The sequence below is a fragment of the Montipora foliosa genome, chromosome 9 (assembly GCF_036669935.1).
Source record: "Montipora foliosa isolate CH-2021 chromosome 9, ASM3666993v2, whole genome shotgun sequence".
Lineage (NCBI taxonomy): Eukaryota > Metazoa > Cnidaria > Anthozoa > Scleractinia > Acroporidae > Montipora > Montipora foliosa.
In genome coordinates this window covers 14,352,733-14,379,568 of record NC_090877.1, presented here as the reverse complement: position 1 = coordinate 14,379,568, position 26,836 = coordinate 14,352,733, and the positions used below count along the sequence as shown (strand labels likewise).

The 26,836-nt window shown below is 39.4% G+C and overlaps 1 protein-coding gene across 2 annotated transcripts in view; it reads right to left on the bottom strand.

Annotated features, from left to right (window-relative positions):
- The window catches only part of LOC137972192 (mitotic spindle assembly checkpoint protein MAD1-like), a 27,844-nt gene extending 1,046 nt beyond the window's left edge, over window positions 1-26,798 (bottom strand). For both annotated transcript variants that reach the window (XR_011117041.1, XM_068819046.1), the window contains exons 1-19: window positions 26,139-26,798; window positions 24,089-24,141; window positions 22,972-23,043; window positions 20,154-20,235; window positions 18,733-18,863; window positions 17,514-17,628; window positions 16,668-16,729; window positions 15,494-15,580; window positions 13,830-13,908; window positions 12,947-13,012; window positions 11,668-11,757; window positions 10,227-10,274; window positions 10,081-10,137; window positions 8,898-8,974; window positions 8,370-8,460; window positions 6,241-6,472; window positions 4,476-4,528; window positions 2,538-2,675; window positions 1-894 (exon numbers count right to left, since the gene is read on the bottom strand). The exon at window positions 1-894 is cut by the window's left edge. Coding sequence is in view for 1 of the 2 variants with exons in the window: in XM_068819046.1 (XP_068675147.1) it covers window positions 730-894; window positions 2,538-2,675; window positions 4,476-4,528; window positions 6,241-6,472; window positions 8,370-8,460; window positions 8,898-8,974; window positions 10,081-10,137; window positions 10,227-10,274; window positions 11,668-11,757; window positions 12,947-13,012; window positions 13,830-13,908; window positions 15,494-15,580; window positions 16,668-16,729; window positions 17,514-17,628; window positions 18,733-18,863; window positions 20,154-20,235; window positions 22,972-23,043; window positions 24,089-24,141; window positions 26,139-26,681 (2,241 nt within the window). In the remaining variant the exon portion in view is untranslated. The remainder of the gene's footprint in view (window positions 895-2,537; window positions 2,676-4,475; window positions 4,529-6,240; window positions 6,473-8,369; window positions 8,461-8,897; window positions 8,975-10,080; window positions 10,138-10,226; window positions 10,275-11,667; window positions 11,758-12,946; window positions 13,013-13,829; window positions 13,909-15,493; window positions 15,581-16,667; window positions 16,730-17,513; window positions 17,629-18,732; window positions 18,864-20,153; window positions 20,236-22,971; window positions 23,044-24,088; window positions 24,142-26,138) is intronic.
- Window positions 26,799-26,836: the final 38 nt, after the last annotated feature.

Sequence of the window (26,836 nt, the reverse complement as noted above, 5' to 3'; positions counted from 1 at the left end):
AACTGACATACGGGGAATTTCGACAGTACGCTTCTTACTTTGGACTGTCGTATGAAACTGATCATGCGTCAAGACCTCGGACCATTTGTACGCGCACTACTCCTGAACTTCTTTGAGTCTAATTTACACAACACGATTTGTACCGGGTGAAGGTGTGGCTTGAGCTACTTGCCTGCGAAAGTCTTACAAAAAAAATGCACCGTCTAAATCCAATACAATGAAGATACGCGCAACGCACAGTTAAATAAGAGAAAAACTAGAAAGAGTCAACTTGATTTAACGCCCTTCCGCGCCACAGGGATCACTTGCAGTGCACAATCAATGTTTTTTATAGAACGCATCCAGGATGAATAACCCCAATTTTAGTCAACTGAGGGGGGTAAATATCTCACAGCTCGGAGAACAAAGTTTTAGATTGTTTTACGAGTCTTAGCGCCACGAGACGAAGATTGATTTGGTAAAGATTAAGCTGAAAATTAATTAAAATATCACTTTTTCCAAACGAAAATGTAGAACCACTACTGTTACGACAGAAAACAGGTTTAAAGGCATTTCGTTGTCCGCCCCAATTCAAGTACTTTCCTCTTCTAGTAGAAAATGACACAAATGGCTTCGCGCACGAATGGTTGTCTATGTGAAGCAACCATCCAAGTTCTTCGAAATGTCTTCTTCTCTGTTTTGCAAGGTGCGCGACAAAAGCAAGGACCATTGGGCTGGAACAATCAGATGTCAGTTAATAACAATTGTTTGGGTTTGTCGGTTGAAGAGTTCGAGTGTAATGCTGCTTAGAAAAGCCGGGATAGAGTTAAATCTGTTGAGGTAAGTGTCTATTTGATCTGTTAACTGCGAGGAAAAGTCTGTTGCCAGTAGCATCATGTCGCCTTTGGAACTGCTCTACAAAGATAATAAAATTGTAAAAATCACTTACGACAAAATATTCACAACATAATTATATAATGCTCACATCCTTCCCGTCAAACAAAACGTTTAGCGCCTCTCCACATTAAGCTCTTAATGTGGTGGTTAGGTTTTTACAAATTCGGAAGTGAACCTAATCACTACCTTAATACAAGCCAACTCACTGGGCAATTTCTTTTTGTCAATAGGCAACTTTCACGATAGCGTCATTTGACTACAACTACCAGAATTCCGTTTGTTTTTCTTTTCTTATTCAAATTTTGTATCCCCAGAGCTGTAAAAATAACAGTAGCTCTAATAGCCCTTATTCACGATGGCCGCCATGTTGGTTTTCAAATTGTCATGCAAATTAGTCATGTGATGTGTTATGCTGGGGGGGCAAACATTGGAATTAAGGCAAATTGCGGAAAATCGGCACGTCGAAATATTAAATTAGCATTGCTAAAAGTACATTTTAGAATTGAGAATTAAGTACCTTTTATAATAATTTTATATCTTTTGATTGCCTCCGACATTTTGACTTTCTACTTTGTTATCTGCTCATTTTTCACTAAAAAAACATCGTAGTAACTTGTGTTAGCATTCTGTTTTACTACTTTGGTGATAAATATTCAATGAACGTGAAACAAATCATCTGTGTGGCAAGATGTTCGTTATAAACTCTCGAACTTGTGTTGTTTGCCCCCTCAGAAATGTGTAGCTAATTTGCATGATAAAGGCAAATCCAACATGGCGGCTATCGTATTCTGGAACTTGTAGTCCAATGGCGTCATCATGCATGCAAATGTCCTATATGTAGTTGAACTTTGGGCTTAACGGGACACTTCGTGAAGTTTATCATGAGGCACTACCACAAATCTCACTTCGGAAAGGAAAACCGGAACACTCGGAGAAAACCCCTCGGAGCAAGTAGAGAGTAACAAACAAACACACAGACTTTAGAACACCAATTACGTGAATCGAACCCGGGTCACATTGGTGAAAGCGAGTATTCTCGCCAACTCTGGTCCTAACTGATAATCACTGACTTACGAACTTGGTTAGTCGGTTCGTTTTCTCCGATTTTTCGGAGAATTTGCTTTCGCTCGCATGCTTGTTCACGATGCAAATAGTATGCATGAAGACGCAGCTAGCACATAGCTATAAACAACTAGGATCATGAAAGTCAGGTAAATCGGCTCTACAATTAGAGAGGTTAAACATGACGTTTATACGGCCAACGGCAAAAGGGGAAACAGTAGGCTCCTGCTTATCATAAAAGCGTGAAAATTCTCTCACTTTAACTTGTCTCGCTCCTTTGAGAAGTTGAAGGGGGTAGTTTCTGAAAAAACTGTGATGCTGCGTCGGGTGGGAAGTAGCGAATGGATTCGCTCTGACGAAGGGCTAACGCTCGAAACGTCAGCTTTTAGAATCTCTGTACGGTGGCCAATTTACATTATCAACTCCATTGATAAAACCAAACCTTTGAGAAGTTGCTTGATATCTGGAGCTAACAGGACTGAAATGAGCTAACATCAAGCAGGGTTCTTACATTTTTGGCGAAACTATAATTTCACCCCGACGTTTGCCGCTTAGCATAAACGTCATGCTTTACCTCTCTACTATCACATAATTTATACCTCAAAGAGCAAATCATCTGTAGATCGTTCGGCGTACATGGATTGCAATCGATACTGATTGTCTCTCGTAACATCAACCTTGAATCCAGTCAACGCATAACAAGCCTCCCGAAACTCTTGAATCTTTTTCTTAAAAACCTGTCAAGGAAAAGCAGTAACACGATAAAGCATACATCTGTCTCACCAGTGAGAAGTGACACCGTCACCAAATGCACCAATAACAATTAGTTAACTAAACCAAGCGCGAGGGAAGAAGAGCGCGAAAAAAAAAGCTTGCAAGCGAGTGGCGTGATATTTTTTGACCATCAACAATCAACGTATTCGTAAAACCAATCTGGGATTACATTCAATCAAATACCGCTCGGTCTTGACGGATTTCAAAAATTATCGCAGCAACAATACTGAGCAGGTCGTGTTTAAATGTTCAGAAAACAGGAAAGTATCCACGTTGAAGCAAAAACACAACACAACAAAGGTTCAATGGGCAGTTACAGTTTTCCTCCTCATGAGGTACATGTATATGTTTTCATTCGTTTATTTACCGCGTTCTCGACAGGGGACACAATGGGTAATTTGTCAATTCTTTTTCTGCCCTTCAACCCCGTTCGAAACGATTCATCTGCTGAATTCTTGGTTTTCACTCATATGGTGAGAGGGCAGGTAAACAATTTTTCAACCGAAACGAAAAAAGAAAAAGTTCGCATGAGACAAAGACAATCAACTCCTGGGGCCGGTTGCTCAAAGCCTGGTTAGCGCTAACCGTTGGTTAAGAGGTATCAGAACCAAAAGGTTTCCATGGTATTTAACGCCGGATAGCGCTAACCATGCTTCGAGCAACCGGCCCCAGGATGATAACGCTAACGAGTTTTTAGAGAGCTTAAAACGACGACGGTAGCAACAACAAACAATGATACCATTGGTTAAAAAGTGAAAAAAAAATCGAACTGCACGTGCAGCACGCCTTTTAACACATATTTTTCATATTCTTCACAAGAACGACACGAAATCACCAAATTTGAGGCTTTGATAACAACGCGAGCTTACAAATGTGAACCTTTTATTCTCTATTTCTTCTCTGCCACCCATCGTACCAATTTGTTTTTAGGACACTTCGCCCACATTGTACGACATGAAAGAGATGGAATAATTGCTAAGACTTACCACAGTGCAAATATATATTTTAAGGAGACGTTTTCGTCACCGTCGCCATCGTAGAGCTAAACGAGGACGACGACGGCTACGAGGACTTCATTTGAAAATTGGGAGTTCGCGTTATTCATATCACTACGAAACTATTTCATGTCGTATCGCGTTAAAAATGTGTAGTAACTGTCGAAGAATGAAACGGCTGGTATGAGTGGGTTGGAAGCGTAGAGAGAGAACTGAAAATTCATCGTCATGTGCTAACGTCCTCCACAGAACCTTAAATTTGGTCATTTCACGTCGTCATTTAGGAGATGACGGCAAAGAAATGTACCAAAATGTAAAACGCACGTGAAGAGCCATTGTTTTTCCTCACAAAACCTATTGTTTTGTAGCGTCGTCGTTTCGTAAGCTCCCTAAAGGTCCTTTATGAGACGACAACGGGTACTGCAGCAAAGACGTTACCTCAAAATACAAAAGTACCAGGACGCGTGCCGCAGGCGCAGCAAGACCATTCTCCTCTTTAAATCAATAGTATTCTTTCTTTCGGGTTTTGTGATGGCCGTTGTTGTTCTTAAACTCCCATTTAAGACATCGAAACAGCCGCCACTTTCTCTAGTGTTAGAAGCACAAATACGGCTTCCCCGAAGTCCAAGAACAACAAGCTAAAACTCAAGCTGTACCATTTGTCCCATTCAATAAAAGCGGGCCCGATAATCGGAAAGTTCTCAAAATGGCGACAGGTCGTATTTTTGGATAACATTTTCGTTGCTGATATAAAGAACAGTCATTTACCTCTTTCAAACGCTGGTTCTTCATCTCGGCCGAGGCGAGTTGCGCTTTGAAATCTACAACACCAACAGAAACTGGCCTTAGCAATAAGATCTAGTTTTTAAATACCACTCTTTCTTTGAAAAGATAGAAGAATGCATTTCGAAATGCCGGGTTACCATGTTTAATTGTCCACCTGGTTGCGATGAGAACCTCACCTTAACTCAGCTAATGAAAGAAGGGCGACAATTTTGTTTTATCGAACGAGTTAACCACCGCGTGTGCTGAAGTTTCGAGCTTTAAGCCCTGTTCACACCAGCAAGATTTCCTTGACAAAAATTGCTCGTGTAAACAGGGTAAAATTGACATGTTTTCCTTGACAAGGGAAAGCAAGCATGCTAATCAACGAAAAAATGTCAAGGATGAAATTTGTTCGAGTAAATAAACCGACGACAAGGCAAAGAGTATCAATGAAATTAGTTCCCAGTATCACGCACATGCCCGTTGCTGTCAAAATATACAAAATGGCGGCCAAAACGAAAGCAAGTTCAAAACTTGAAATGATAACGCTGTTTTTTTTTTCATGCGGCTTCCTCAAAGCTGCTTGAGCTGCACCATACACTGCGATTATGTTTCGCTTGAAAAAACTCGCACTTTCAATATATTATTTTCACGTATTTTCCATGATATGTTCGATTCTTATTTCATTAATTGTTCTTCATTAAGTCTTCTCGGATAAGGACTATAAACCGTAGGCCCCGTCTCTCAACCTTTCCTGTTATTCAAAACTGTGGGACGTTAAGGACGGTGCCTACTAATTCAAAAGTATTTTTGCGCGGTTTAATGAATATGAGGGAAAAGCAGATCTTAACAAGTGTTATTGAAATCAAAAAAGAAAATTAGGGGTAACCACGCATTTTTCGAAAATAATTAATCAACAATATTTGTAAAAAGCTTTAAAATACAAAACAATATATGGCGTTCTTTTCCAAATTGAAGCTTAATTATCTCGAAAAAATGCATGGTTACACCCAATTTTCTTTTTGGATACCAAGATCGCTTGCTGAGTTATGCTTTCTCTGCATGGTTTTGAACCGCGCAAAAATATCTCTGTATTAATAAGCACCAGCCATAACAATAGCAGGCACCGTCTTTAAAGAACCCAATGAAACACTGTTCGTGAAGGAAGGGGAAGGGGGGGGGGGGGGGATAAGACCTCAGGGGTTGTGGTCTGTCCACCTTTCATATACATGCGTGGGTTGGGTGGGTGCGTGGGTGGGTGGGGGAGATAAAAAATGGACTGATAGCTGTTGCCAGAGGCGCCTTTACAAGCTGACGTCCGATCTCACACTAGAGAAAGAATTGCACACTGCCATGAGACGTTACCCTACACCATAACCATAATACAAATTCGCAGTTGACCATCCACCTGACGGCCGGAGCTTATCCCGATTTTTAAGTAGCACGTAGAGACTATATAAGAGTATCGCTACTTCCCTGGACGTGGAAGCTACATATCACAGAGTTGAACGGAGTACTATTTTGCTGTTACCCATTTATACACCTGGGGGAAGTGCGGGAGCGTGAACCAAAGTTTCTCGTCCAGGAAAAAAAATAAGGCAACAGAGCCGGGGTACGAACCCGCGACCCTGGGACCGGAAGTCCAGGTGGATATTTTGGTCCGGCTGAACCGAAATGGTAAAATTCCATTTGACGTCCAACCGGAATTTCCAAGACACCCGCTTTTTAATCTTCTTTATTTGATATCGCTCTAAGAGGACACGCTAACCTTCGACTTGCTTGACTACACTCGGAGTATTTTCAGGGCTGAGGTTGCTGCCTCCAGGGCTTAGATCCTCCGGTTCGCAGCCACCGGCTTCCTCCAGGTACTGCAGACGCTTTCTCAGCATTTCATTTTCCTTCCTCAGTTTTTCAACCTCTTCTCCTCGCTGCTGTCTTGCAACACTTGAAGGGTTCATGGACAAATGGACTATCTTGGATTTGGTGGGATCATAGTAACCCTGAAAAGAGACGGGTCATATTCGTGCTGAAGTCCCTTGACAAATACTCTTTGAATCATAAAGGAGTTCTGTCACGGCATTTTGGTCTCTTTGAACACTGTCGAAAATGTCTTTAAAAGTACCGTTAACACCCCCCCCAACCAAAAATAAATAAATATAATAATAATAATAATAATAATAATAATTATTATTATTATGATTATTATGATTATTAAATTGAACTTAATTTAAATGTCGACTGTAATTAGCACTAACTGGAGACATTGTGCAGAAATCTAATCAAACACCTATTTCATTGTCAATATGCGGACAGACACATAAATTTATAATTTATGCGATAATGACGCGATATTATTTAATAATAATAATAATAATAATAATAATAATAATACTAACAACTCAGAGAATTTGGACGCTTTCCATTTGACAGAACTGACCGGCCAGACTGGGCATCTGGAACGACTAACTCTACAACGCCGACAAATTAACACACTTCGAGGATGATAAATACTCCTCCAGAAGAATGCAAGGGATTATCATGCAAGTGTCCCTTCAAATTGTTGCATTTTGTTTTGCAAACTGACGGGTCTGGCCGACCAGTTCTGACAAAAGGAAAGCGCCCTTTGAGTTTTGAATTGTACGTAACTTTTGGAGCTACATTCAGAAGTCTTCAAACAAAGCAGCATCAAACTATGTCCAATTAAGTGAAGCTATGATCCTCGCAGTTATGAATGCAATTTTAGCAATTGCGTAGGGAAGCCTGAAAAATTCAGGACTTCAACGGGGTTTGCACCCGTGAGCTCGCGATGCCGGCGCAACGCTTTAACCAACTGAGCAATGAAGCCACTGATTGTCAAAACTGGTTGAAGTGCGAACTTTAACTCACTACGGTTAGAAATGGATTGCATTTTAAACAGTTCACGATAGAAACGCAAAGGGTTTGAATCAAGTTGTCATATCAAAATTTAATGAAGTAAGATCGCCCGGGCGAGAGTAGGCCCTGAGAAGGTCTGTTGCTGGCGACAGTTGGGACTTTAAGATCTAGGACGCTGGATGTTGACGAAAACGTCACCGCAAAATATAACTTGGCAACATCGCAAGTCGTTGCCCTTTATTCCCTCTCGTGCACATCGTAAAATGCTGACAAAACATCTTAAAAATCAAATAAAGCGAGTGGTTTCGGAATAAAAACGGAGAATAAAATTGTCATATTTGATGCTCACGTTGTCGTCAAAACCTCAATTTTTGTGATTTCCCATCATTGTTATGCCGAGTGCCGCACAAATATTTTATTATAAATGAGTACCTCACATGTATAGCATGATTTTATTTCCTCTTTTGAACCAATGATATTCTTTTTTTTAGCGTTGTTGCCGATGAAGGTAAAGTCTGCTACGAACCTAGAAGGCCCATCAGGCCGGCGCTTATCTCCGGTTTCTGTAGCACGAAGCGACTAGGAGTATTTCTACTCCCCCCTGAATGGGATGCCAGTCCACCGTTTCTTTAACTCCCTAATGACCTTTACACAACCAGTGCGGATAACCTCATCATGATAAACTTTTAATATTTTCGCTTTTCATGGTGAAGACACGACCATGAACGTGACTGGTTTGAGGCTTCGTGCAGAAATCATTAAAATTTCTTTATCCTGAATTTAAAATTAAGGGGATACCTAAGTGGCATTTACTTCTTGTATTTTAGGCACTCACGTGACGCTGAGGTTGAGGAGAGGGGACACTTTGCAGCGCTTGTCCAAATAGACAAAACTAAGGTGCACTCTTTGACTGTCTCAAAAGAACGGAACACCCATGACACAGCCCCTGTAACTTGATCGAATTGCATTTATATTATACGCCTTACATGGACACTGAGCATGTTAACAAGCTAGATAGACCACCTGCATGTGCATTTGCTCTTTTCTAATTTCGTAAATGTCGAGTTGCTGTTGTAGTTTTGCGTTTTCCTCTTTCAGTTTTTCCACCTCGGTTCTGAAAAAGAAAATCACAGGACAATACGGTGACCAATCAGAATTGTTATCGGGTTAAATACAACTGACAATGTGCACCTTACGTCCTGTAAATGGACGAGCAACTTTTCAAAAGTTAAACACCCTCAACCTCTGAATTTCCAATGGTGCAAAATGATAGATAGATAGATAGATAGATAGATAGATAGATAGATAGATAGATAGATAGATAGATAGATAGATAGACAGATAGATAGACAGACAGACAGACAGACAGACAGACGGACGGACGGAAGGACGGACGAACAGATAGGCATTAAACATGATAATTGATGCTGTTCGTTTTGCACATTGGTGTAGAAGACTCACGCGTGCGTCTTAGGAAATAGCATCAATACCAGATTTTTATTTAAACATGGTAATGAGGTAATAACTCTAACAACGGATTTGTAAAATCACCTTAACAAGCTGTCATCCGCTTTTCCTGGTGCCTGGATGGGGACTTTATCGCGCAGTTCGTTTAATTCAACTTCTAACTGCAAATTAAAAGCAATGACAATGATGATGATGAGGATGATAATCATGATAGCAGTAATAATGAATTTGGAACAACCCAAACCCTACCTCCAATACAATAACTGGAAGACTATAGGCTGCAGATACTGCTCAGAAAATCGAAGTGTTTTGGAACTGATGCCCCAGAATGTTAAGGAACTGATGCCCCAGAATGATAAGGAAGGTCAAATGGCAGGACGAGGTTAGCAATAGAAAGCTACTTGAAAGAGCAAATGTGGAGAGATGGGGATTTCTTGGACATCCTAAGACATGAACCTATTCGTGGCCTGACAATGGGCCGGTAACGTAAGGAAAAGAGATAGGGATGTCGGCAAAGATCAACTTGGCGAACCATTCTGGGAAGATCAGGGTGGGATGCCTGGGGGAGGTGTGTACCACTGTACCACAAGACAAGAGTCGCTAAATATTTGAACGAGTAAAACGCGCGCGCGCACCTAGAAACGCTCCTCTCTCGAAAACGCAACACATAGGTGTGATTTGCACGCCTGTTAACGGTTTCAAGTAGGCTTAGGCTACGTTTACCCCAGACCAAGAGCTTCCTGATTGATCATGGCCAATCCGGAACGTTTTGATAGAGCTACGGGGCAAACACAACGTGAACTCGAATCCAGTTGTTTTCTGATTCGTAACCTAATGCAAACTTTGATAGTGAATATAAGAAATAACATGTATTTGAACTGTGGGTATAACAATCTAAGCGGAAGTGATCATCGTATTGATCATCCCCCTCCTAAGGCGCTTTGTTTTGTTCGCGAACAAGGGGCGACGCGAGTGGCTAATGACGAGCGCAAACCGCGAGGAGCCACGGGAAGGAGAATCAAGAGAGGCAAAGCCCACTTTCGCCCTCCCGCCTTCCCGCCCTCCCTTGCGCGCAAAGTCACATCGCGAGAGAGAGTCTAGGAACGAGCTTGGTTAGGAATCCGTACACTCGTGCTGAATCCCACTACTACATTTTACAAGAATCCGGAAAATTTTGTTTCAGTGTAAACGTAACACGTGAACACTTGGGGACAGGGCCTCAAGCAGCTGAAACTGAATTAACACAAGATATTTCAAAAGGTATTACCTTGTTACATTTCAGTCTTTCTTGGCATGCGATTTCTGCTTTTTTGTTCATCTCAAGCTTTAAAAATAAAGAGATAAAAATTCCAAACGAACTTAGTTACATGAAATCTCGTGAAAATTAACAAATCTTAACATAAAGTGACTAACCTCTAATTTGTCGATGTGTTCGTGGCAAGTTTTAAGACGAGCTTCAGCCTGTTTGTAACAAAGAAAATTAGTATAAAATTATTCTACAAAAGGAAATAAAATGTCACACATAAAATTTCTCGCGTGGTCGCTTCAAGCGGCACTTCTTTACTTTACTTTACCGTGCGGGCTCACGTGATATCGATGCAAGTGCTCAACACCCTAATTTACTATCCAAATAGATTGACTGAAATTGGGAAAGAAATCGGAATGTCTCTTGATTCTTTGCAACTATTTTTCGATTTAATGATTAATGAACTGAAGGGGAAACGATTAGAACTATACGACATGTATTGAAGGAATCTCTCCGTTGTTAAAAATGCGGGAAGAAGGTGCAAAATCATAGACTTACCATAACCTGTTGGAAGGACACCGACACAATCTCTTTCACAGTAAATAGGCATTTAACTTGTTTCACTCTTAAATTTAGATTAGAATAGCTACCGTTGCAAACAGCAACCTGAAGAAACATCGCACAACAATGTGTTCGCCGTGTGTTTTTCGCGTAATGGTCTTATTTTCATGTTGAAAAAATACTTGACAAAAATGTCCTTATTGAAGATCCCCTCCCTAGTTCATTAAATTGACACTGACACACGTGACCAGACCAGACCAGGGTCTCTTCGCCGGTTACAAGAGAGACCCTGGGAACGAGGTTGTGCAACTTCAGGAGTTGCGAAGAAGCCTTGAAAAAAATCCAGGCCGGAAAGAACGGGACTAGTTGAACACACAACTAGTTTAGCTCTTAAATCATTTTGGTGACCAGTTACTGTACTTTCTTGTCATTGTCTGATTATTATTATAACTTCTTTGTAACATAAACATACTGTACAGTACAAACAAACTCTCTCTCTCTCTCTCTCTTGACTCGAACCTATGGACGTGTGACAACTAAGGGCGCTTTTCTTTTGTAAGAACTGGCCGGCCAAACCCATCAGTTTGCAAAGAAAATGCAACAATTTGAGGGAACACTTGCATGATAATCCCTCTCATTCTTCTGAAGGAGTATATATCATCCTCGAAGTGTGTTAATTTGAAAGCGTTGTAGAGTTATTCCTTCCAAATGCCCGGTCTGGCCAGTCAGTTCTGTCAAATGGAAAGCGTCCTAAGAAATCTAGTCACCGAGGAGTTGCTCGATTGGAAGTCCGTTTCTATCCACTAAGAGGTAAAAAGGTTTCAGAGAAAACGAGGTATTACATTGCTGAACTGCAGAATACACGGAATAATTTCTCATGAAAATGATGCTAAGAATCCTGGAACGAAAAAACGGGCTCGAACGGAATTCGACTGCCTTGCGCTGTGCTATACCAAATGATTTATCAAATCTTCTGGGAGCTCGTCCATTGTGGGTTCGTATAAAAACTAATCCACACTATTGCAAAGGTCATAAAAGAAAACGAACCTCTTGCAGCCTGGCATGAATTTGCGGATCGTAATTCGACGAATAGCTGTTATCGTAAGTATCCAGAATTCTTCGACAGCCATCGCGCTCCTGGAAGAAAAGGTGGGAATTTAATAAAATATGCTAAAGAGTGACACTTACAGTCAAAGCAGCTCAAGCGTTACTCCCTCTGACGAGCGGATTAATCAAATCATTATTGCAAATTTGATTTCAGTAATCATTTGAATTGTCTGTTCGTCGGAGGAATACTGCAAAATCAATCCTCAGTTCAAGACTCGAATTTTGACTGGAATATTGCTGGTTTCCGGTGCCACGCCAGCGTGGGAATTTTACAGGCCGAACTTATAGACATGTGGAATACAAACGATGTTTACGCAACAGAATCAGAAGTTACCTTTATAATTTTTCCCATGAATGTCGTTTACAATTGCCATGTTTTGCCATAAAAACCATCTAGATGCCTTCGCTAGGCTCTAAGCTCTTAACGCAATTGTTCCGTGATTTCGACTAAAATTCATTTTTTCTTCATCTCCACTGTGAACGCCATTTTTGTCTCGCTGGAGGATCACAGATGACGTCAAAATTATCGGGACTGGCAGACAGACACAAAATAGAGAAATCGATATTTTTCCTAGCATATAGCACACAGGGAGACCATCAAGATTAGTGTTGCTGCTTGCCTGGTGGCTCGCAGCAATTCAATTTTTACTGATTTATTGTTGAGTCCAACACAACCTAAGCGTTTATCGAAGAACCCACCAAAACCATTATCACATGTTTAAAATTCTATATAAATTAGATACAATGTTGATGTCCACCAACAATTTCAAATAATAATTATTATTAAAAACTGAACTACGCATATCAGATTTCCAGCATTTTCATTGGCTCACCAGACACAGGCTATCAGTTCATATACCTGCTGTACCTAATATGGTCAAGGAACGCGTCAGCGATAAAGCTAGCTGAAAACATTGTTGCAGCTCTGAGAAAAAATGGCCGACAAAAGCCGTTTTGGACCGGAATTGACCGTCGCAGAAAGCGATGCTTTAGTCGACAATATTACCCCTGGTAACAACATGGAGTTTTTAATAAAACAATTATTCTACTCGGGCTTCCTGGATATAAAATGATTATAACCAACTTGGCGCTACGCGCCTCATTGGTTATCTATCACTTCATATCCAGTGCGCCCTCGTAGAATAATTGTTAATTATACATCTGCCTACAAAAAGATACCCATACAGATCATCCACTTATTACTGAGATTATCACTTACTGCTGTAACGAGAAATAGCCTTCGTTGGAGCCTCTGATTTAATTCTTTTTGCCGATCGCTTGTTTCCTGTGGGTTGAAAATTGCAAAATGAAACAACAAAAAGTCAGTGTCCCTCATTCAAAACCCAAAGGTCTTCCAAAGGTTAAGTTATCAAGAGGAAAATTTTGAACCACTATCCACCAAACGTTTCCACTGGAAAGACTTGATCAGTTCATGCTTTATGAATAAACCCGCAGTCTGTTAAACTAAGAACAGGGGGTGTCCAAAACAGGTAGTCTTTTGCTTTGATAGCCCAGACAACATGAGCCACTGAGCTGGAGTTGTCCTATGTATGCATTCCGTGACATGGAGTACTTCTACGCCTCTCATGAAGGGAACTCCTCCCAGAAATGGATTACCGGTAACCATTTATACTACTGGATGAAGAGAGAAGCGGTGAGTGACTTGCCTAAGAGCCACAATGCGAACACCTAGCAAGGACCGGCCAAAGTTAGGCCACCATGCTTTCCCCATCATTATTCCAAAATGCGACTTATTAATTAGACTTCCCAGCTGAGGCCGAAACTTCAGGAACTTATCAAGAGGTGACATTAAATGTAGAAGCACGAGCCCATCTAAAAACAAATCTGGACTTGGTTTAACAATGATGTTCAGTACTACAGATTTGGTTCCCCATGAGTATCAGTTGGTCTGCAGTCAATTACAGGGGGAAAGAGGTGCAAGTATGAACAAGGACAGCTTGAGAATATCCTACTGGCTTCACCAACCCGGTCAGTTATAATATAGCACAAGCATGCATTCTGTATATTAAACTCTGCACACGCAGTGGAAACTCTAACTTAATGTCTTTCTGGGCGGACAAGTTAAATAAAAAAATTATTACCTTAAGTTCTAAAGAGTCCCTTTTAACAGCTGCAAGTTCCTCGGCTGCTCTCTGATAGGCTCTTTCATTGATCTGCGCACTAAAGAAACATGGTCTCTAATGCACTGCCAACAACTTTTAAATGCCTGGGGCCCGTTTCTCAAAAGTCTCGAGAACTTTCTGGGCCCGAGAAGCCATTTGAAAACCTACCATCCGCTTCAAAAAGCAGATCTTTTAGTATGTGTTCAAGATAACTAAAAGCAAACTGATTGTGAAAATTAATGACGTAAAACCTCTCCGTTCTTTAGATACAGAGGAAATTGTGACACCCGGAAAAGGCCTGAAAAGTTTTGATACTTTCAAGAAAAAGGCCCCCGAAATAAGTAAATAAATAAATAAGTGTGATTTTGCTTGATGGTTACATCTCTTTGCAAAAATCCCAGTAGTTGGGTGAGTAAGCTAAGCCCTGGTTCATCATCAATGAAACTGGTATGCCTGAACTGCTAACAGCTACGTTCTTTCAAAAAACGTTTGGATAGTTATGCTGTCAATGGTACGGCACCACAAGCCAACCAAAGACAATAAGCCACACACAAAAACAGAAGCACGACCAAGGAATTTTTTCTTTAAATTCACATAATTTTTCTTGCACTTGCATCTTCATCTACCTCTCATTGCGCGTTTTATTTAGTCAGAGTCTCTTGATCTGTGTAGTAGGTCATTGCACGGGAGTCCATTAATGTAAGTAAGTGTACATTCTAATGTTTGCTTTTTACTGCATTATTTTGGTTTTTTTTTTTGTAGTTATAAATAAAATGACTACATGATTTAAAGGCACCAATCCATTTGAGACAGTACTCACAAACCACCATAGAATTTGAAAAAAAGCCATTTCGAAGTAAGCGTGCGTCAAGAACCCATGCAATCTTCTTATGGTGGCCGAACACAGTTTTTGAACACAGGTCACCAAAAATGGTAGCAAGCAAGTTATTAACAACACAAACTTCGGTTTTTTGATAGTTAAGCTGATGTATATGCCGTTGCTATGGCAACATGAATAAATATAACCAGGCCTTTAAAATCGGTTTTGTTTATTTGCAGAAAATCTGGTCATTAGAGTTTCTTTATAATATGCATGCAACAAGCTTGTAACGATGCTCACAAGTTAACACTATTTTAATAATTGACAGAGAGATCTTTAATTATCCCTTGTTGAAGGTTCACAGGAATATCTAGAATTTCCTTTGTTAAAGTTAATTTTTTTTTCAATACTCCAGTTTCTTATTTCTTAAAGTTTTTTCCTGGCCAATTTCATTAAATTCTAACGAGTGGTTCTCGAGAAATAATCGTATTTCAGAGAAAGCTATTCCACATTCAATGCGCTGCATTTGACTGGGTTCTTTCGATAACAAGGAAAAATCTGCGAATTGCAGAGTTCTTTGCATAGTTACCTTTTCTAACATACATTTCTCAAAAAGACTAAAACCAGCATTGAGCAAATAAACTGATTGCTGTATTGAAGCCATGTTCATTTTTTTGCAATCCTTGTGCTCGCTACATTGCGTTAGCAAATAAAGGATCTCTTTGTCAAATTATTATTAAAGTAACTGTTAACTTTAGCCAATCACAGCACACATACTATCTGAGAGATATCATAATAAATTATCATATTAATATCATCTTACCTGGATTTCAGCTCACTTTGGGTCTCTAGCAACACAACCTGACTCTTCTGAAGATTGGCAACATCCTGGGCAAGTTGGGCTGGAGATCTGTTTCACCATGAAATTAATAAATTATTGTAATTAACAGATTTGGTAAGCCAATCATCACACTTGTAATGAATTATTCCAGTGGATCCCTAAATGTTTAAGGGTGCAAAAATAGGGTGAAAATCTGTAAACTGTTGAATTGCAATAAAAAACAACAACAACAATTAGTATAATTACATAAGTGATTCTTCAGAAAATTCTCTGCGCTGATTGGTTGCCGTTGAGGTGATTATTACGCGATAATCACCTAGTTGGCGGTTTTTCAAAATGGCCACAAGTCATAATGTTGAGGTGACAGGACGAAGAAATTAATAATTATTGTTCCGAGGAAAATACATATTTTTCAAATCATCACTTAATGTACGTACTGTAACAATACTAAAACAATTATTCACCTCAGGCTCAGTGAATATCCGTGAATAAAAACCTCGATCACCTTGGGCGAATAATTGTTAATAATTACATGTATAACAGTATCATCATCATCATCGTTATCATCACTTTATCAAGTCTCAAGACAACAATCACCGAGAGTGAGTCAGGGTGGTTTATTGGTCATCAACCGTACCTCCCACCTCTGCAACTCGGGTTCAACTCTGGTCTCGGGTCGTATGTGGGCTGAGTTTCAGGCGATCTCAATCTGACTCCAAGGGTTTTTCTCCAGGTACTCCAGTTTTCCTCCCTCCTCAAAATCGACTCCCGGCCTATTCCATCAGGCTGTGGTGCTGTGCTCCGAGGTGTTACATGGATCGTGTTCAGGGGCCGAGCGCCTAGCCCGCAGCACAGCTCCTTCGGTCTGACCTCGTTGAGCTGCACCCTTAGTAATTCAGTCTCCGACTGCGTGAAAGGGCGATTAGCAGGTCAGGAATTACTTTATTTTAAAAACTGTTTTTTTCCTTCACAAAGATCAAGAAAGCATCTGCAACCACTCACAGGCCTTCACTGTATTGAAAAGGAAAGTCCACTATTAATAGTGGCAAACTTCCAAGAGGTGCAGACAAGTGACCATTTATTTGCTGCTGATAATTATTATAACTATACAGTGTATTGTTATTTTTATTGTTACAATAATATCATTATTCCAAACCTAAGCCTTTTCGTCCCTGAAAGGTCCTCTGTTTCCCACTTTTGAATCTTCTTTTTAAGCTCCTATAAACAAGAATGATACAGTTATCAAAGATTTTACTCTCTGTGTTGGGACTAGCATCCCACCCAGGGGGGTAGTAGAAATACCCCTAGATGCTTCATGCTACAGCTAGAAACTGAGAAAACCTCTGGCCTAATGGGCCATTTGGCTTGTAAGCAGATTTCAAGTTCTCTACTTTGCTCTGAGAGGTTTTTTTTCCCCTCTGGGTACCTACTATGGTTTTCACCTCTCCTCAAAAAACCAAAAACTTAACATTTGATTTGCGTTAATTTGTTGATTTCAGTATACATTGTCCCCAATTAGGGTTCCAGCGCTAGAAGACTAGACACTTAAATAAAGTTTCTTTCCTTTGTTTTCCTACAGCTGTAGCTAATGCCAGATGATAACACTTTCAATGGGGTTACCCATAAGAGAAACATACATTAATCATTGACCACTCCCCATAGGGGCTTTTCAGGACAAATGCAACACAAGCATGACAGAACAGAAAATTAAACAATGACTGTTAAGAATCCCAACTGGCCGGAGGCAAACCAGTTGGCTATTTACAAGTGCAGGCGAGAAGTTGAACCAGGGACTACCAGGAACAAATTCAACGAGTGTTGAGAACAAGTCTTGCACCCAGGATCCCTGAATCTCAAGGCAAGCACCCTAACCACTGGGCCGCACTGCCTCATGCGCCCACACCCTCCTAGGAAGCTAATGACCACTCAGGACTTACATGTAACCCCAAAATGATAAATACTTCACAGCTGTCAAATATTGTATGTGAACAATGCACTTTACCTCATTTTCAATCTCAACTCTTGTTAACTCTGTAATCCTCTGCTCAGAACGAAGAAGTTTTGCTTGTAAACTATCCGCTTTCTCTTTCAACAGAAGATTACTTTCATTGGTTTCCCTGGAAACAGGTATGGCAAAAAGAAAAGAATATGACTCTCATTATTTTCAATTGACATGGGCTGTTCCCAGAGTGTAGTACTGATTGTAATATAATAATTTTTTAAATAAATACTAGTGAGCAGCACACAGCAACAGATCTTGTCAACTTGCTTTTATTTTTCCAACCGGTTTCGCCTGATTATGCAGACTTCATCAGGGAGTTTGAACAAGTTGGTTAAAAGGAACTTATTTTATACCTTATTTACAAAGTATACATGTAAATCGCGTTCCAGCAAGGGTGTGAAAAACGAAAAACACCTTCACTACAGTACGTGCAGAATATGACTAAAATCCTGCACGACGCTGAGAACAGTATTAATTTTTTGGGGCTTGCGGATTTAACCTTAAATTCCTATATGTCATACCGCGGTCACTACATAAATATGATTGATGTGCTGGAGGTTTTGAGTTCAATGTTCTTAACATCAAGTCTAGAGAGGAATAACAGTGTGAAAGCTGGGATGAAGGTGAGTGAGAAGGTTTAGGGGGCATATCCTTAGCTCTGCCAAGCTTAAATTGACTTAAAAATCAGCCATGTCCAATATTCCAACAAGTGTTTTGAAGTTAATAATTATAATACTGCAGTTACTTTAGCTACAGTATCTGGTGTGGTTACACACACCACAAATAGTGTTTATTTTCCATGGTACAGTACTGTATGTCATTCCCAGTGCACTAACATGTAGTATACCGCATTAAATGGCAGTTACACATGAGTTGAATTTTGTCAATTGAAGGAAAGAAATGTAACCCAACCAAGGACATTCATTTTCCTTTTGGGTTTAAATGTTGATGCCAAATTTGGCTCTTGTACCATTAACCTCAACACACCATTGCAGCTTTAAATTCCCATGTTAAATTTCTTGGGAGCTTTGTCTGATGTTTCTTAGCCATCCATGGATATTTAATTAACAGACAGTGAAAACCTACCCTCCAAAATATAGGCACACACTCACTAAGATTTAAAGAAATGCAGTTTCCTGTGGTGTACAGTGTAAGTGTCATTTACTGTGGTAAAATGTTTCCATGTAACTACAAATGAAAAAAAAAATTATGTGCCCACCTATAATAGTGATTGTCTTCTTTCAGCTTTTCATTTTCTTGTTCTAATTCTCTGAACTTTGTGAGTTTACTTTGCATCATACGCGCAACTGAGGTAGCTTCTTCTTGACAAGACAATGTCTGCTCCAGTTCCTTTTTGGTGACAAGGGAAAGATGAGAAAATGAAAGCGAAGACAACAGTCTATAATTATTAACGAATAAATTGAGCACAATCAGTGTATCATGTATGTGCACAGAGTGACCAATAGCCCTTACGTGTGATGACGTTTGACTTGCTGATTTCACCACCAAGCCTTAATTGAATTCAAAAATCAAACTAGTCTTGTAAATTTTAGGTTGAAATGAATCCCAAAGAAACAAACTTGTAATGAAAACCCATGTGCGAATAGCATTCAATGTCCAGACCATGTGAATAATTTTGTGCAATTGAGGCTTGGTGGTGAAATTTTGAGCATATGACGTCATTATGCATAAATAGACGATATTACATGGCAGCGCAGAGATACAGTACGAAATTTGTCTTTTGAGTGTTGACAAAAGATTTCACTCCTTTGCTGCGCTCACTCGTGAAATATTTTTCATGTGTGAAGATATCATGTTTTTCATTGGTGTTTATAATTTTATAATACAGCCTTTTAACTGTTATCTTCACTTGCTTAACGCGATTTTCTATAATCACCTGTGTATTTATACTAATAATTATTAATGATGATGATGATTATTATTGAAATCTCTGGTCAAGACAACAGGATGATCCACTTTCACTGTATTATATTTATGACTGTTCTCAAAAACTGCTAGTGCATTCTATACTACATAAAATTCTGAGCGATTTATATATATAATATAATATATATATATTGGTGATCCTCATTTTACCTAAGTAGCATACACACTCATATGAATTAAAGAACTGTTTTTAGAAGCCTAAATTAAGCCTAGAAAAAAATTAGGGTCAGGTTTGGATTTGTTTTGGTTATTATACATAGATATCAATTGACTTATTATACAAAAGTAAATAATAAAAAGAACTGTGTTGGGTTGAGCATGTTCGTCGTTGTAGTTCACTGGTGAACACACAGGACTACAGATCTGGAGGGTGCCAGTTCGAGTACCGGTAGGTGATTAGTACACTCTTCAGCTTCCTTACTAAGCATGTTGTAATGTCAACTTGAGCCCAAAGAGTCATATAAGTGTAAGAATACAGAAACCGCCGGATAAGATGATACGAAACAGTAAGAAGATGTGTTGAGATGCGTAAGGCAATGAGAGTTTGAGGGAAGGTATAGGGTTTTCAATCCTTTTGGGGGTGGGGGAGTGCATATTCAACCTAGGTAAAAACGGATTCAACCTGAGAACGGATTTTACCGACAACGTACCCACGTGTATTTGACTCATACAAGTCTGATAAATGCAACATACTTTAACTCTGTGCTCTGCTTTACTAGATCTTTCTCTTAGTTCTTCAAGCTCTTGTAGTTCGGACATCACTTCACTAAGTCTTCTGTGATAGACAAACAAAATTTGAAAAAAATGTAGGCCTTTTAAAATTTCACAAAACATTAAATTTAGCGAGACCTTAAATAATAAATTACAGCAAAATTACATGTACAGGTCATTTTATTACTGACCTTATTAAAGGTACCGTAGACAACATAGAGGAAGATAAACGGAAATAACAAGGAAGTGATTTAACTTAATTTAACTTTGATTTGACTTGATTTGTCTTAATTGTTAATTTAAGTTTACAGTGTCCCCAATTAATGCTCCAGCGCTAGAATGACTAGACACTTAAATAAAGTTTCTTTCAGGACTTTTCCTTTCCTTTTAACCCATTCACCTCTAAACCGGCCTACAGTAAACCGGCCATACTTAGTATTTTACTCTGTCTAACGCCAGACAATTCTACTCGTCAATGGGGAACCCCCCAGGGTCAATGGGTTAAAGTCATTCGCACATTTTCCAGCTGTCCAATCTACGTCGACTGTACATCGCGACAGTGAGAGGTAGCAGTTTAGCGTTGTCTCGACAATGTGAGTTTTTTTCTTGACAATTTGTTTTTCTACTCAACATCGATTTAGCTGAACACGAAACCAATCGAATCTCTTTTATAAATCAGTCTTTAGTTTTACTTGAGATGCTGAAATTTTGAGCAATTCCTTATTTTGGTGTTACAAGATGGAAATTGTCTAGCTAGAGAAGTGCTTGTTAGTGAGCCTTAACACCAAGCCCAGAACCATGGAGCGTGGTTTAGAGTATCCTTCAAGCGTTCACTCTCCTTTTCAAAACATTCAAAACAAAACATGCAACAGAAGCAAAATTAAGTGGTGTTGATGTCAAGGATCCCAAACTTGACATTGTGATGGAAGAGAAACGGGAAAAGTGGCGAGAAGCTGATTCACAAGATGCAGCTTGTACATGTATTGCTACTAAAAAGAAGAAAATTGAGGTTGACAAAGCAAAACGAGGCAATGATCGAGTAATAATGGCTAAATTTTCTTCTCAAAAATAAAGGTAGTAGATGTTGGTGTAAAGTACAATTTGAAGCATCCCAAACGCCATCACTTAATACAATAATGGAACCTTAATAGCACGTGAATGAATTTGGTATTCACAGGGCCTCTCAGGCACCAGCTTGGGCAAATCAATTATTTTGTTCATGTACGGTAAATCTAGATTTTTGGTCAGAGTGACTTTCATCGTATAGTGTACAACAGAACAAATTCCTCATCTGAAATAACACCCTCTATGTACATTTTGTAACTATTGACTAAAAGCTCGCGAATCTCTCATAGAGAACTCATCTTCTCTACTTTTCGATTGAGTTAAAAAGAACCTTGACCACCACCTCCTCTAAAACTTAAGTTTGTTTTTCATGCCAAGATGACATAATTCCCTCCCCAAGCCCTGGTGGCCAAGAATGTTGTTGTCCATGTCGCTGTCCACTGTAACTATATTAAGGTCGGTATTAACCTTTGATTGACAGTAACATTCAGTAATCAGAAGATTTATTGCACCATAGTTATGTTTATTGTCAAGGTTGCATGCTTGACAAAAGCATTTGAACTGGCAAAAGAAGCATGTTAAGGTTTTGGATCAAAGAATCTAAAATTAATGTAATTTAGGCAAGGTTAACCTCAAGCCAATACAGCACCAGGGTTCTCCCTAGTTTTCAGCGAAACAGGTATGGCACCTTTTCAACCGGTAAAGCAATTGGTTAATGTGGGATGTTCTGCAAAGGATAAGCGACTTCTGAGTGTTTGCAGGCGGTAATAAGTGCTCACTTACAAGTGGTAAATTTTACCGGTTACCATGTGATAAAGGAGAACCCTGCAGCACGCAGCCTTTTTGCAGCAAATTAACGGGTGACTGCCTTTCTTTTGGGGGCATCCCGGAATACAGCACGGCATGGTTGTGCATGGCCGTGCAAATTTTTTTGCAGGCCATTTTTGCAAATCATTGCAGATTCATAATGAGCACCTCCCTTCCCATCCCAAGACCACTTGGTTATTGAGTTAACTATGTATCTGGTCAGGTAAGCCTTTTTTCCACTGGACCATTTTCCAGTATGATGGTGCTTCTTTGCGGCTGCTTCAGGGTAGTTTCCACTTATTGGTTGCCAGAATTATGCCACCCTGCAGTGCCTGGATCACAAGGTAGAATTTCCCAAGCTCATCAATAATATTGGCTGTGAGTTTAATTAATTAATCACAGTTAAAGTGCATGAATATCGCTTACGAATTAAAGAAAGGAAAGCCTGAAATTCATGATCCTCATCAAGGCAGAATTCCTTTGCTTTTCCTTTTGTTACTGCTCCTAGGAGTCGATAGGTTATAGGGGACATACTGGGGGTGGGGGAAAGGGGTAGTTTTCTGCTAAACTGCCCCCCCCACCCCTTGATGAGTAAAAATTATCATTTGATGCTAGTCTAAAAATAAAATCTACATGTATCAAAGATCCAAAAATCTTAACATGTGAAGCCAACTTTTACAGCTTAAGTTACAATGTATTGAAACAAGCAGCATGATAGGTCAACTTCTTACATTATTTTTTTTATTGTGTCAACTTAAAAAAATTACCAGTGTATCCTATAATAACAACTCACGCACACAGAGTCATAACCAAAAAAATCTCAAAAGCAAAATCAATAATAACTTTTTTAAATAAATAGGTGGCAAGTGGATCTAACCAAATAAAAAACGTGCTACATGCTCTTTTTCTAAATTTTCACTGATGGTACCTTTTGACATTCTTCAGCTGACTTTCAGCCTCCTCCAGTTTGTTTTGAAGTGATGCCTTCTCTGTCCCCAGCCTGTACAAAAAATTGTAATTTACATCACTAAAAAACAGATGACTCACTAGACCTATAATGTCCCCTGCTTTTAAATGCAATTAAGCAAGAAGATGATATCACTGACACCATTACATGATACATTCTTTGATCCTAGAGGTTCTTTTATAGTGTCCCCCAAAGCAGACAAGAAATGAAAATTAGAAGCTCTGTGAGCGTAAACTGAGTTGTCCAATGTCTGTACTCAAACACCCTATAAACAAATTAACAGTCCAGAAACGAAAGACTATTTATAATTTAAAATAGTGTCTTGTTTGTAAATGGTATTATTGTTGCATAAGTTAAATATTTGGTCAAGAATGTAAAAATTTGCCTAAATGCACAGTACAATGTAGAAACGCTTAATGAAATATTTTTGGCTTCCCAAATTAATTTCTTTCTACAACAGAATGACTAAACAGCAAGAATTCCAGTCGTCATTACGAAAACTGCTCCCATATATCAAATTTCAACTCACATATGCAAGTTAGTTGCTATTTACACAACACGATGAATCCACAAAGCAGAAAAATCTCACAAAAACCTTTTCCAGCCACAAATTTTATTGAAACAAACAACATAATGCTATAATGCTATTAAAGGCAAAAAAAGACCTTCCTATTTCTTTCTGTGTTTGCAAAAAAGCACCACACTCTGTGTCAAAAACCATACGCAGGAAAGGAATGGAAAAGTGCTACACATTTTTTGACTCGATTGCCACATAATGAAGCATAAAATGGATGATAACAAGCTTGCTTTCAAATAATTCTTGACTGTCATGAATTACCGGTAAATCTTGTACTGTGCCTACCAGATAGAATCTATGCCTTTCTACTACCCTCTGAAACTTACCAAGAAGACTCTAGGGACAAAGACAATACTTACTGTAGCGAGGGAGTGACAGGAAAGGAATGGAAAAATGCTACATATTTTTCGACTCGATTGCCACATTTTATGGTAACCCAGTAACAATTCCCAAACTACCATCATGAGAAGATGGAACTGAAAATTACAGCAAAATTCTCACCTGAATAAGGAATTCTTTAACTCCAACTGTTTTTGGCTTGTATCCTCTTTACACTGAACAAAAGAAAAAGCAATATGGAGACTAAGAATTTTGTATGCTGTCATAAAAAAATAATTATAATTGTTTAATTAAATAATGACAGCATATTTTCAATGTTGATATATTCTTGAAAGTGAATATTCTGTGTGAAGATACATGTTAAGAATCATTCGTGGGGAATACAGCTTTCCTATTCTGAAACCTGTACTAACCTATTAGAATTACATGTAACCTATTTACCATGTCATTAATGTGTCACCTTCTCCCGACCCCTCTCAGGTATTGACAGGGAAGTCAACAATACCCCATCAAAAGATTAGGTGAGGTTCCAGAATTGCTGTGGGAAATCATATCCCACACCTGAATTTTCCCTTGGAAGCAAATTTTTATACCTGCCACAAAGACGAGGAATTGCTTGTCAAATAGGCTGGCCAACACTTTTAGGTAGTGGCTATTCATTGGGAAACCGTACACTGGCCTACATTTGCTGTTCATATGGGAGTCTTCTTAAGGCCAAGCAATGTGGGCAACAATTTCCTTCAACTTGTCGCACAATACTGTTGCTTTGCAAGTTGAAAAACATTGTTGCGTGTAATACCACCTACGTGGCCAACTTGTCACGTAACAAAATCCTATCAACATGTTGAGAAGAAAAGATGGAAGCTCTACTTTTGGCAACAAATTGACACAATGGAACTACGTCTTTTTTCATGTACTTACACATGTAACTGCTTAAAAAAAAATTCATTTTCACTGCTGGCCTTCTGACGTTCTCAAGGTGTGAAGTTGTCTTTTCACACCGCTTGGTGACAAATTAAATTGTAGGGATAGTTGGCGGAAAGCGTTTTCCTTGAGATCCATATTCCTGTGGTTCAAATTTGATGTTTCCCATAGACAGGGAGAACCCTCTAGAGCTTTGTACACATAAAGATTGAATAATTTAATTTCATTTGACAACTTTTCACCTTCGTTCGCACACAGTATTCCTATGTCTCTGTCAGCCATGTTTGTTTTTCAATTTGCCGCAATGCCACGCTCGTCAGTGACAACCAATCAAGAGTCCCAATTTGCATCAATTTTGTTGCCAAAAGTAGAGTTTCCTTCTACTCTCTGCAACATGTTGACGCAACTCGCAACACAGGATTTTGTTGCGTGACAAGTTGGCCATGTAGGTGGTAATACGAGCAACAAAGTTTTTCAACTTGCAAACAGGGGTTTCATTTAAAGCTGGTCACCGACAGTACACTGCTGTCTGTTTGTCAGAAATTTGCCTCTCACTGCCGGCTTACTCCGCCTTGATTTCACTCAAACCCTTGAGACAAGACACGAGTGACTGCATCTTACAATGATTAGCCCAGGCATCTACTTAAAAAGTCATTAAAACCCCTGGCAAAGCAACACTGTTGTGCAATAAGTTGTAGGAAGTTGTTGCCTGTATTACTTGGCCTTTACAATGATTAGTACAGGTTCTAATTATAACCTTGAATGCAAATGGGTGCTTAGACTTACATGTAAAATACTGTTTATCAGCACTATTTGAAATGGGTGCTTAGACTTAAAAAGAGAGAAACACAAGGCAGGTCCGATGGCCAGTGACATCGAACATTGTATTTCGTGAAATTAAACAGGCATCAATGCTGATGTTTGATAGCTGAACTGTACATGTATATAAAAGAATTAATGACGAGGTAAGACTTTCCGAGTGTTACTGAACCGGCAATAATCATTCTAAGAAGACTCCCGTATGAATGGCAAATATAGGTCGGTGTACTGGTCCCGTACGAATAGCCACTATGATACTTTTGAGCATAACAGTGTCCCAAAAAACAAGGCCACATAAGCAAAAACAGCCATAAGTCAACAGGACTTTTTCCAAACGCTGAACATGCAGATAGAGACCACAATGGTTTTTTTTCCATCCTCTAAATCTTATTGCTCTTAGAACAAAAAGGTAAATAACAGCCTAGTCCAAAACGCTCAGCCAGAAGTATTCCGTAATTTGTTTGCAAACCTCATCTCTTTCTGCACAAGCTTTCAGCTTCTCTCTCTGCAGATTTTGTACTTTTTGCTCCGACCTGTTGCGGTAAGACTCGTACTCCTTTTTCAGTTCCTTCAATTGCTCCTTCGCGTTCTTTTCCTGCTCTGCAAGGCACATAAAGTTCTGCTGCAAGTCCTCGTATTTTTCTTGCAATCGCCGAGATTCCAGTTTCTGGCTTCCACTGTCTTTTTCATACTCTATACGAGCTCTTTTCCTCTCAGACTCCAGTGTGTTCACTTCACCTTCAAGTTGTGCTAATTTGCTCCTCGTTCTGATCAGTTCAAAGTCTTTTTCTCGCTCCTTAAAGAAAAAAGTTCCTTGGCTCTTTGATTTACTCAACGTTCTACCAGGCTTTGAAGCGTTATGCAGGGAAGAACTCACACCAGATAACTTCACGGTCTCCTCTCCTTCTTCATAGGTTAAACGACTCTTTGGATCGCTAGACAAAAACTGATCAAATTCACCCATGATTCTTACGACAGCTGTACTGTCGTCCGGCGTTCTGAGTAAATTCATCTTAGGGTTTGATCATTGAATGCTATTTATTAACAAAAAAAGTAAAAGAGACAGTCAGCACGAACACAAAGTTGACGTGTTGCCGCCATTTTGAATACGAAAAAGCGGACGAAAAGGACTCTGGTGAGCTTTCAACCAATGAAAACATGACTCTT